Here is a 12,487-nt window from a genome sequence, read left to right as displayed (position 1 = left end):
CCATCATCACTGAGTAGAGTGCAAATGTTCCGCAAGGAAGCTCACACCCTAACCTGTTTTGTGGGGATCACATGGCAAATGGTGTATTCCCGAGGGGCAGTGTCACATGATTGGTAGAATCAGCTGTCTGTCAATATTAAGGGAGGAGTTTTGAAGGTAAAACATATAATAAACACATTCTGATGTAAGAACATGTGGATTATCCTAATATAAATAAGAATTATATACATAATAGTAATAATAATACAGTAATCTAATGATTGAGAACGTTAGTCTTGAAAGTGCACTAATGCACTAGATGCTTCATAACTTATTGATGGAAATGCCCTACAGTGATCGATTACTGTACATTAAAACATTCATTATGTTCTGTTGGCTGTAGACTCCAGGAAACAGATGTCAGGAGATGGTTTATAAGTAAACAAGAAGAGACGTCAATGAAGCCCATTATGGCGTTGGATGGTTCCAGGTAACAGTAATTTAATAGGCATCCTGCAGGCTCCTCGGTGTTAGCTCCTAGATAATGCATGACAGCTGGAGCATATCACTTGTCAGTAATCTATAACAGGAACAAATATCCATGAGATCACAGTTGCGATGGCAACCTTAGAACAGAGATTATTCAGACCACGACGGAGGGACAGCTGATTAGAACAACTATAATGACTTTGCAGCAATGAACGCAGATGAGATACAGATGACATTATTCATAACTGGCTGTGTATTGCCAAAAATAAAGTAATATTTACTACAGCTGCTGCACCTCTCTTTTCAGTAAATAGCCCCCTAGCACCTGTGTGACATCAATCCCTCTGAATGTGTGTTTGACAATAAAATACATCATCAATAGCTAAACGTTTCCACATTTGTGGACAGAGAGCCGTAAGTGTAGCTAGAGAATTCAAGGTAATATTTATTTTTTCCTTCTGAACCAACTTTCAAGTAGTTTAATCAGCTGAACGCAATGCCTGAAATACTTACGTATGCCTGCAACAGATGAGCAGATGGGCAGCACGGTGGCTCAGTGGTTAGCACTTCTGCCTTACAGCACTGGGGTCATGAGTTCAATTCCCCACCATGGCCTTATCTGTGTGGAGTTTGTATGTTCTCCCCGTGTTTGCATGGGTTTCCTCCGGGTGCTCTGGTTTCCTCCCACACTCCAAAAATATACTGGTACGTTAATTGGCTGCTAACAAACCCTAGTCTGTGTGTGTGTGTTAGGGAACTTAGACTGTAAGCCCCAATGGGGCAGGGACTGATGTGAGTGAGTTCTCTGTACAGCGCTGCGGAATTAGTGGCGCTATATAAGTAAATGGTGATGATGATTGTGAGGATCAAAAAACAGAGAGAGAGAAAAAAATTACACACATTGGGGCACTCTATGATCCAGAAAATAATAACCATTAAAACAATAATCTTTATTGGGACATTCTTAAAAATGAAAAGAGGAGAGGATTTCCCATCATTTTCAGAGCCTAACGAGTAGTGAAATATAAAAGCCAAAATAGTGATTGTGATTTTAAAGTGAAAAAAAGAGAATAAGTGATTTAAAATGGTAGCACTGCCACCAACCTCGCTGTAGAGTTCTCATATATTGTGATCATTTATATAAATCGCAATATATTATATGTTGTCATGATTGAATAAATTATTCCTGCTAGGATTCTAAATGGTCATCAAGCTTTTCTTAATAAATCCTAGCAACCACCTGTGTCCTGTGTCTGTTTGATTGTTTATTTATGTGTGTTAGTAAAATGAAATCACCTCTTATATAAGGTGAATTTTTACATTATCACTATACAGGAGCAGTAATTTGAAGGCGTAATGACCTGTCTAGGAAGTCAAATTCATTAAAATTATGACTGATAATACCATAGAGACCTATTAAAGTTGCCTGGGCAAAGCGAGTAAGCGGAACGCGCGTCGGCGTTCCCCTCGCTGTGTTGAAATTCTATTAGTAACCATCTACTCCTGATATAGGAGCAATGTAAACTTGAACTTATGGACAGTTAGTTAGACCTGATATAGTTAGTTAGTTAGTTAGTCATGGCTATACGAGCAGCGGTAATACGAAGGAGTAATGACCTGTCAAGGAAGTGATATATCTTATTCTTATGACTGAGATACCATAGAGACCTATTATTTCTGTCTCTAATATGGTTATATAATTGATACCGCTGACCCAAGATATCTATAGCTAGATTTCCCCATGTTGAAGGAAACTGGCTCACTATGGCCTAATGATCAGGGCCACTGTGGTAGACAAGTCTCATAAATCCCGATTACATTGATTGGTTCTAATATAACTTGTCCGTCCACCATATAAAAAAGTCCCAGTGTATTCTGGCAATAGATGTGCCAGTTAAATTTCTGTTGTAATTATGTTGGTATTATTCATATAGACATGAATAACTAACGATATCGGGTCTAGTTAACTATCCATAAGTTCAAGTTTACATTGCTACTATATCAGGATTAGATGGTTACTAATAGAATGAATGGAGCGAATGAAAATTTGTTGAAGGGAAACACAACTGAACTGAATAAGTGGAGTTAAAGGTATAAAAGTAAGAAGGTTACATATGAATGTAAAGTGAGTGGGTTATTAAAAGGAACCTGGTGGTAGGTTATAAACATAGTGAGCTATATATAGAAGGAAGTCCGAAATGTTCTCAGATGTTAGTTTGCAGTGATAAGCATTTCCACATGTCAGTGGCTTTGATGTGTGATCTTTTTTTCGACATGTCTGATATTCAAGAAACGCTGGCCAAACTTTGTCTATAGCACTAGTGAGAGAAGGGGAGTGGCTTAGTGGTCTGAATTTCAAGCCAAAGCAAGCTGGCTCAGTGGTCAAGGTCTTAGTTCTTAAACCTGGCCAAACTGTGTCTATAGCACGAGTGAGAGGAGGGGAGTGGCTCAGTGGTCTGAATTACAAGCCAAAGCAAGCTGGCTCAGTGGCCATGGTCTTAGTTCTTAAACATGTCCAAACTGTCTATATCACTAGTGAGAGGAGGGGAGTGGCTTAGTGGTCTGAATTTAAAGCCCAAACCAGCTGGCTCACTGGCCATGGTCTTAGTTCTTAAACCTGGCCAAACTGTGTCTATAGCACTAGTGGGAGGAGGGGAGTGGCTTAGTGGTCTGAATTTCAAGCCAAAACAATCTGGCTCAGTGGGCATGGTCTTAGTTCTTAAACCTGGCCAAACTATGTCTATAGCACTAGTGGGAGCAGGGGAGTGGCTTAGTGGTCTGAATTTCAAGCCAAAACCAGCTGGCTCAGTGGCCATGGCCCATGGTCTTAGTTATTAAACCTCCCACTGGTCCTCTCTCACATTTATAGCTCCCATGTTGGGACGATTCAGGAGCACCTGTTGGGCACAGTATAGCTCCAGCTGGAAGGTCGACTGGGAGGAATTCTGTAGTCATCTGCAGGAAAATAACAGCTTCTTATGGATCTGAGGAGAGGGGAGCTAGAAAGGATCCAGGTGAGGAGGTGAGACTGGAGGATCAGCCACGCAAGGAGGAATAGCAATGGTGGTGGAGAGTCTGCAGATGGAGGTGTTGCTGCTCTTGGTCCTGCAAGCGAATGCCCCTCTGGCAATCAGAGCGGCAGGAATGGCGAATAAAAATGTCTATATTCTAACCAAAATGTCCAGTAAAGTTTCTTCTACATCCAATAAAAAGCATATAACCATGAACCAGAATGTAATAAAAATATAAAATAGAATAATAAAGAGTTTAAATAGAAAAATCCAACAGATTCAAATGAAAATGGTCCTATGATGATTCTCTAGATAGGGACAGTAGAAATCATTGGGGGAACATTATAGTACCAAATGGCACACAGTACAATGGACCCAACAATGTCTGATATGTTATTGTTTTGTTCAGAATTGAAACACCAACTGGTACTATAAAAAAAACAAAAGTTGCATCAATTAAGCTTAATTGGTTGGAAATTTCCTGACGTTGTACCCAGTGGTGGAAGTTGGCTGGTAGATGGTGGCATGCCGCCCCTTCACCTACTGCTTTCATTGAAAAAACTATCAATCTTCATTCAGTTACATTTTCCGTACTGCCGCTTCTAAATTTTCACTTCGACCGCTGGTTGTACATGGATACTGTGTAATAATTAACATATATCTCACACAGTCTTATCAGAAAAATAAAACGTCAAAACCATATATGTGCATTTGAAGATGGTTATGCTGTCGATTCTGTATACATGATAAGAAATGTTGTAGAAATGGACTAACAAAGTGTTTTGCAAATAATGACATTTATTAAAGAAAAGAAGTAGGTTGAAAAAAAGTTAAATACAATATATACACATTAATATAACTTATAATACTGATATTACATATAATAAAAGACTGCAATGAAATTCAGTCTTGTTCTCTGCTTTAGGGCCTACTGAGCCTCAACCGTTGCCCCGGATCGTATTCAATATTCTGGAGCCAACAGGCCATTAAGCAGAGGAAAGGACTGTCGGGCACAGGCGGGAGCAACACAGGAATTGTATTTCATCATTTGAAGGCAAACATTCATCCATCGATCATTAAACCCACATTTTTCCCCCTTAACCCGCCGACATCCTTCATTACCCCTCATAATCATTGTCATCATCGTTTATTTACAAAGCACCACTAATATATCCATTGCCAGACAGTATAACAAAGGATCACAACCAAAACAAATCATATATAGACGCAAAACAAGGACATACGAGGTTGATGGAGAAAGTGCAGACATGCGGCAGAGGGTACCAATGACCCGGATCATGGGAGCTTACAGCCTAGAGGGAGAGGGCAACTTTGAGATAATACGCGTTAGAAGGACCAGATGGTAGTTAGTAGTGCCCACAAAGAGTAGCATTAGGTGGGGTTAGGATAGGCCATAGTAATAAGGTGGGTTTTGAGAGAACTTTTGGCAGTTTGTAGGCTAAGAGAGTCTGGTAAGGAGGGAAAGGTAGAGAGTTCCACAAGAGAAGCACGGAGTTAGGCAGATCTTAGGAGGCATGAGAGAGGATATCTTATGTGGGTGTGGGGGTGAGGGTGAGAGCCAGTGGATCATACCAAGTAAAATTACAAGGTCCTTGGATTCTAAATTGTCTATAAAAATGTACTATCGCTACGATCTGGAACACCACATAGAGATATAGATTTACCACTGCACCAGATCCCTTTTAAAATGTGAAATACCACTATTAACTCCTAAAATATATGTAATATAATCCTGTGCTCATAAGAATTGTGTAATTTATTTTAATTTTAAGTAACAGGCACATTTAATTCTATTTGGTATAAGTCAGCTATTTAGAACTCTATTTTTTGCTACACATATGTACTACAGTATATGTATTTCTTACACCTTCTCTTTTGCTTCTGTCCTTGCAATAAAAAAGGAACTATTTGTATAAATGGGTGTAGTACCTATTAACGGTACTGAGTACCCCGACACAGGACAGAACGACATGAGGATTCCGAATGAAGACTACACTGATCTGTGAAAAAACCCTGCTTACCGGAATGCAGAAGACTTCACATCACGACTACCTGTCTTGCCTGCTGGAGAAAATGACGTCATCATCAACCGCGACTTGTCTTAAAGCGGCGATGTACGGACTCGCCTGTCATTTATGTCATGTAAGTACTGTTTTAGGGGTTGGGGGTGCTAGGGATATTAGGGTTAGGAGTTAGGGTTAACCCTCATCCTAAGCAATTCACAAGAGCTCTCTTCTGTCATTTCTTTTGCTAGGTCGTGGAACCAGGATGAAGATGACAAAAACAGCTAAAGGCACTTAAGCAAAATTAATATTTGTCTTAGATTAATTTGTATGTTTGTATAAGCTTCACAAGATGTTTACATTATTAAACATCTGATGAGGGATGCGGAAGTACTGCCTATAATGCTGATAAAGTATTCAACGATTTTGTAGCAGCTGTAAGCGTATGCGTAGAGATGTTTTTCATGCCTTCAGGAGTTTGGGGGAATCATATGACAGTGTGAGTGTTCCAGTGAATTTGTTTATCATTTCAATAAAGCCTTTCTTCCATGAATGTCCCATTGTGGACTGGCGGAAGGGTGAGATGGAGGTGAGAGGTGAGAGACATTTGGGGGTATAGTTACTAAACTGCAGGTTTGAAAAAGTGGAGATGTTGCCTATAGCAACCAATCAGATTCTAGCTCTCATTTATTTAGTACATTCTACAAAATGACAGCTAGAATGTGATTGGTTGCTATAGGCAACATCTCTACTTTTTAAAACCCGCAGTTTAGTAAATATACCCCTTGGAGGCAAAAGAAGGCAAAAGGTATGTGAGTGGACCAAAAGAGGGACAGATAATGCAGATCAAGTGTCAACATAATATTCTGGATTGCAAATAAATATATAAAACTGCACACTACTTATATATACATTATATACAATATAGACAACATGTGGCCATGTACACACACAAGTGAGATTTAACATATTAGGTATATGTCTATAAATACATTTACTTTTTTTTTTTAAGAGTATTGGTTTCAGAATTAACAAAGGGAAGCATAGAAGTGGTAACATACTAGCAAAAGGTGCAACATACTCCTAATCCCTCTAATGGGCAGATTTGTCAATGGGTGAAAACCATATTGCCTACAAAAAGGTGTTTTTGTTTGTGACAGATCTTTTTGGGTCGCTCTATACAGGGAAGGGTTATCGCTGACGGTAACACACCCGCTAAACCCCAATACTAACTTTCGACGGCTATCGGCGCAATGCCAAATTTGTCATTGCCATCTTATAATGGTGATAACAGATGTAAACAATTTGAAAATGCTTTATTCTTTTAATTTTTTCAATATGTTTTTATTCTTTCTCTATTTTTTTTTACCAGTTTTATTCATTTATTTTTAATCAGCAAAACTGAAAGCCCCAATCTGGCTAGCCAGCGCGCCAATTGTTGTCTCATTGCCTTGATAGCTATGTATTACACAGCTGCCCTCCCCCAGTTAGTAGCAATATTTTAAAATAAGCTTGTATTTCTGGGTGGCCACGGTGTGGTCGTCAGCCAGCCACCAATGCAAAATGGATTTGCGCGCAGTGGGCCCTTAAAATTATGCTCAGCCGGGGACCTTAGTGGGGACTGTCCGTTGACCCTGCAGCCCGGCCATTTTGCTTGCCAATTTCAATATTGATCAGATTTGGGCTACCTGATACATGGGCAAACGCAGGATTTGTAGAGGGGTTTCCACACCACGCCGCCAGTGGGCGTGACCAGCATGCATGGGGGTGTGGCTATAATTTTAGACAGTGCTTTGCTGCTCTCCAAATCTTCCTATCCCCATAATATACATGGGCAATGCTGTGTGCACTACTGTTAGGTGCACGCAGCTCTCCCTTTTCAAGCAGAGCTGTGTGAAGCGGGAGCAGGGTCCAGCCACCTCAATTATACAGTGCCCCAGGCTTGGAGGGGGGGGTATCCAGGCACTAGGAAACCCCCCTCGGTTTGCCTATGCTGACAAGTGCAGACTGTGTATGGCTCATTGACTCTTGTCATTGTGGCAATCCCCAAATGACCAATCCATGTAAACCGTGACCAGCTTATATTCTTGCTACATTAATGGCTAAGCTAAATATAGAAAACGGTACAAGATAAATTAAAGGCACATACAATACTATTTTCATGGCAACATATATGCAGGTTTGCCAAGATAAAGTCTTTCATGCTTGATTCTCACAGACAGGTCAGCTTTCTTCACTTGCGTTTATGTGTGATGAACCCCTCAGGTGTAGAAGAAGCAGGTCCGTCTGCTTATACTGAAAAATAAGATATTAAATATCACCATGAGAGCAGGTACTGGGTACAGTGAGAACCAAACACAAAGAGAAGAGATAGTGGTAGTGTATTAGATGCTAGATAAACCAGGGAAAAGGTGATGAATGATATAATTTCTACATCCAACTTTTTGTGTGCCAGGGCTGATCTTTAGTCCCAGTTCTTGGATCTCACTGAGGTTCTTCCCACAATGCCCCCAGTCACCGTACTGCACACTGCTCTCTACTTTCAGGTTTACTTTTTCTCACACTAACGCCCTCAAGGTGGCAGTGTTTTCTTTTTTTTCCCCTTTTATTTCTTACTTGCTTCCTCTTTCTTCTTCTTCTTTCCAGTAAAACCCTCAAATCGCCCTCTCCTCCACTAGCCAGTCCTGGGGGTAAATGTATCAAGCTGAGAGTTTTCAGGCGGGTTTGAAAAACCAATCAGATTCTAGCTATCATTTATTTAGTACATTCTGCAATATGACAGCTAGAATCTGATTGGTTGCTATAGGCAACATCTCCACTTTTCAAACCTGCCGGAAAACTCTCAGCTTGATACATTTACCCCTTAGACTCATTCCCTGAGGGTGCAAAGCCAGATCTGTGGCATTGAAAGGTCCAACATGCCCGGGAACTTAAAGGGGCCGTTCCTTTAGGAAGTCTTACATGTCTTCATGTATACAGCATTCTTGCCGTGTGGGACTGGCTGGGTGGGCTGTGGAAAAACATTTTATATCAATCACTAAATGACATTAAACTCCTTCTTTACTCTGTCTTCATGGACCTCATCCCAAGTAAATAATTATTTGTTTGACATACATATAGGGGAGACACAGATTTCAATAGTCTTGGAGTTGTGTTCTTCTAACTTGTGCTGCGTCTAAAGTCAACCAAATGAATGTATTGCCACGGCACCCATCCTAATCTGATTGGTATCATGAATGGTAGTGAAGTGTTTATGGGTTATAACTAGAGATGCTCACTGACCCCTGTGAACTGGTTTTGGTTCTGGATTAGCTTCGTGTTTTTGTTTTTGTTTTGGCAAAACCGCCCTCATGTGTTTTGGTTTTGGCTTTTTTAGAAAAAATCCTAAAATATGCAAAAATCATATAATTTTGCACTTTTTTTGTTCCTACATTATTCTTAACCCCAACAACACTAATTTCAAGTAATTTGCAGTCAATTTTGACCACCTCGCCGATCCCAATATTATTTTCATACACTTTCCGGCAAATACTGCAGCGACCTGGCTGGATGGTAAGCGACAGAGCAATGACACAAACACACGGGAGTTCCTAGCACATCTAGGAAACATTGGCACACAGCAGTGGCAGAAAAGAAAAATGGTGCAAGATGGAATTGTCCTTGGGCCCTCCCTCCCTCCCACCCACCGTTATGTTGGATCTTAAACAGGAATCCAAAAATCACGAGATCTGAGATCCTACGACGTAACAATGATGTTTTGCTTCGTTTTCAAATCCGAAAAAGCGCGAAGGTCGGTACTTGGATCTGCTAAGTTCGGGTATATACGGTTGTCAGGAAACCGAGCCTGAGCATCTCTAGTTCTGGTGCACCGAGAGGAACCTGTGCCTCTGAATGGTACATGCTTTCTGAAGGTGATATAATGTAACACCCTACATTATCCTCTATGCACCATACAGAGAAGTCAGTGCTCCGCAGTAGCCAATGTCTCACCTCCATAATCCACGCTCTTGAGTATTCCATTGGCCACGTTCATTTTGGTCTTGGATGTTGCAGAGTAGTGTAGATCGTCTCTGCTTTTGTGCTTTGTGGAGGAGCGACTCCCTCATTATAGTAAAGTGTCTGCAATAAAAAAACAAAAAAAACAAGTAAATTATAGCAGTATCAGTCTTGCATAGTTCAATCAAACTAGCCGCTTCCCGGGCTAAATAATGTGATATGTATAGTGGTAATGGAAGTAAATAATAAATTGTTGACTTGGAATAATAAATGTACTGTATGCTGTAACAAACTGAGTTGTGAAACCAACTTTCACAGATATGTGACAGAGGGTAGTGATCAACTTCTGAACGGATGTCTGCTCATATAAAAACAAAAGTAGGGATTTGGGGATTATGGATTTTACAGTGTTTACACATTTTACTTGCATGGTCTTTTAGCGTTTTATAAACCAGGCGAAGGCCACCAATATCTTATTGTGTGAATGATGAGTCCCAGCGGGACATTCCAGCCAGGACCCTATTTGTAGAAAAGCCACTTAGCCCTGGCCCAAGCCTATCAGAATTACGTGGACACCTGACTCCCCCGTTTCCTCAACATAATGCTTTTTCCTTTTACGCGGCTTCCAGCCATGACTAATAGAATAGATGTATTGGTTGGATTCATGCTGGAATGTGATGGAGTTGGGCTATGGAGCACTTCGGTCATGAAGAGCAGCCTCTGGTTGGGAGGTCATACTGGTGACTTGGATTTCAACATCTGTTAGAAAACCACCTTTTGCCAGTCAGAGCAACTATATAGCTCATACTTTCCAGCTTTGGTCGGACACACTCTAGGAGAATGCACCTAAACATGTACCTGTTCCAACAGCTTTGTGATATGCAGGGGGAAGGGTATTCCTCTGTCTATACCCGGCCCCCGCTGCAGCGGAACATAGCCAAAGTCATTGATTTGAGCAAAGGAGTGCAAAGAGCTTTTCTTGCTAGTCAGTTCAAGATGCTGTTGTTGGCTAAATGACACAGTAATTGGAGCCCAACAGAGTCCTATTATAATAGAATAAGCCATTGTTTCTACTAATATAACAGGGTATGTAAGCACTACAGCCAGCAGCGTGTGTTAGACCACTGGCCATGAGTCTGACCAGTCCTGGCAGATGTGGGCAAATAACCTCCACATTTTTCAATATTATTGCAAAGTATTACACTGACCCCACCCGGCTGGAGAGAACACTGATGTGCCATACAGCAGATTATCATTATATTATTACCGTTATTGTTTTGGGAGGTGCCACAATGCTTTACAGTGCACAAAAAAACAAAGCATACATAGAACAGGGTCATACAAGATAAACAAAGTAAATTCAGACGTGAAAACAAAGGCTAGGAATGGTCCTGCTCGATGGAGAGCTAACATTCTAATAATCATATCTATATGTTACGATAAATCATAAAAAGGTGTATAAAACTTCATCATATAATGTAAAGTACACAACATACAATATACATTGTTGAAGTACCAATTAAATGTCATGTGATCAGGGGATACTGGAACCAGCACAGAATATTAATTTGTGTAACCATATATCATAGTATGAAGTATGCACTTTCTAGTCCTAAGGGATTTTTTTCTCTAACTTAAAAAGGATTGTTATTCCCTTGATCTTCCAGCTTCAAAACAACTGACCACAATTATAGAATATTACTTCAAATGCATTAACAAAGACTGTCTCTGTGTTGGCACACCCTACGATCAAGTTTCATAATTACACAAAAGCCGAACATCTAAGAGAAAGCCTACAATTGTAAAGGATCTATGAATAATGGATTACAGATGGGATAATAGTTCCTGTTCTTATAATCACTTGTTTCCTTAGAGTTGTTCGTTTCGCATTTGAAACAGTTAAAAGCTCAAAGGACAACGTCACGTTACGTTTTTAACCATCATCTCCAATTAGCAGACATGTAAGGTTATTTCCAGTTTATGAACACTCAATCCTGCCATCGGTGGAACGGATTGTGCCCAGATGTTTTCCAAATGGGACACGGGGGATCGGGTTTCAAACAGCACTGTGCAATTCTCAACAGCTACTGGTAGTCCACATCTGGCTTCTCCTAACTGCATGACTCCTGGTATGCAACCCATGAGTCTTCTGGTTTAGGAAAGGGGGTAGGGTTAGGTGAGAATGATATTTAAGAAGGAGGTTAAGTAATCCGAACCTAATGTGGGGCTGAAGTTAGAACCTGCCGTTCAGTGTAACCTTCCACAACAGATTTTGTTTGTTAATTATTAATACACAAAACTACATTGAATTTTTAAAACAAAGACTACGCCGTGTTAGTCATCACTATCAGTCGGCACTTACACCTGCCCTGTAGCCCATATTCAAACCGAGGGGGGGGGGGGTTTCCTAGTGCCTGGGAACCCCCCGCCAAGCCTTGGGCACTTTATAATTGAGGTGGCTGGACCCTGCCCCCGCTTCACATGACTCTGCTTGAAAAGGGAGAGCTGTGTGCACCTAACAGTAGTGCACGCAGCATTGCCCATGTATATTAAGGGGATAGGAAGAGTTGGAGAGCAGCCAAGCACTGTCTAATATTATAGCTACGCCCTCATGCATGCTGGTCATGCCCACTGGCGGCGTGGTGTGGAAACCCCCCTATACAAATTCTGTGTTTGCCGCTGTAGCCGGTGCAAATGATACGCTGATACAAGCGTACTTATGAAAAACCCAGGGCTTGAGTTGGCCGCATCTGCACTGGTACACCCTTACTGTGAACTGTGCCTATGTTCGTCCTTCCCTTCTCACCCCTCTTCCACCCTCCAAGTCGTATGCAGTTGTGTCATTTGTGTTCGGACATGAATTCCAAGCAATTGCGCTCATTGGTGCAAGTTAAATTTCAGGGCATGCACCGTGATTTCATGCAATATACAACATGCAAACGAGCTTGCATCCATGCATGAATCAGGCCCAATGAATGTAGTTAGTAT

The 12,487-nt window shown here is 40.9% G+C and overlaps 2 protein-coding genes across 6 annotated transcripts in view; one reads left to right on the top strand and one right to left on the bottom strand.

Annotated features, from left to right (window-relative positions):
• The window catches only part of LOC142112083 (SLAM family member 5-like), a 346,313-nt gene that overhangs the window by 39,804 nt on the left and 294,022 nt on the right, over positions 1-12,487 (top strand). The gene's annotated exons all lie outside the window — the stretch shown is intronic.
• Positions 4,258-12,487, bottom strand: part of LOC142112086 (SLAM family member 5-like) — a 50,777-nt gene continuing 42,547 nt past the window's right edge. For both annotated transcript variants that reach the window (XM_075193932.1, XM_075193931.1), the window contains exons 6-7: positions 9,494-9,622; positions 4,258-7,798 (exon numbers count right to left, since the gene is read on the bottom strand). In XM_075193932.1, coding sequence (XP_075050033.1) covers positions 9,533-9,622 — 90 coding nt within the window. In that variant the 3' untranslated portion in view covers positions 4,258-7,798; positions 9,494-9,532. The remainder of the gene's footprint in view (positions 7,799-9,493; positions 9,623-12,487) is intronic.

This window comes from Mixophyes fleayi (assembly GCF_038048845.1).
Source record: "Mixophyes fleayi isolate aMixFle1 chromosome 12 unlocalized genomic scaffold, aMixFle1.hap1 SUPER_12_unloc_2, whole genome shotgun sequence".
NCBI classification, from domain to species: Eukaryota; Metazoa; Chordata; class Amphibia; order Anura; family Limnodynastidae; genus Mixophyes; species Mixophyes fleayi.
Note: the sequence above shows the minus strand (reverse complement) of the source record. Positions and strands in the feature narration are given on the sequence as shown.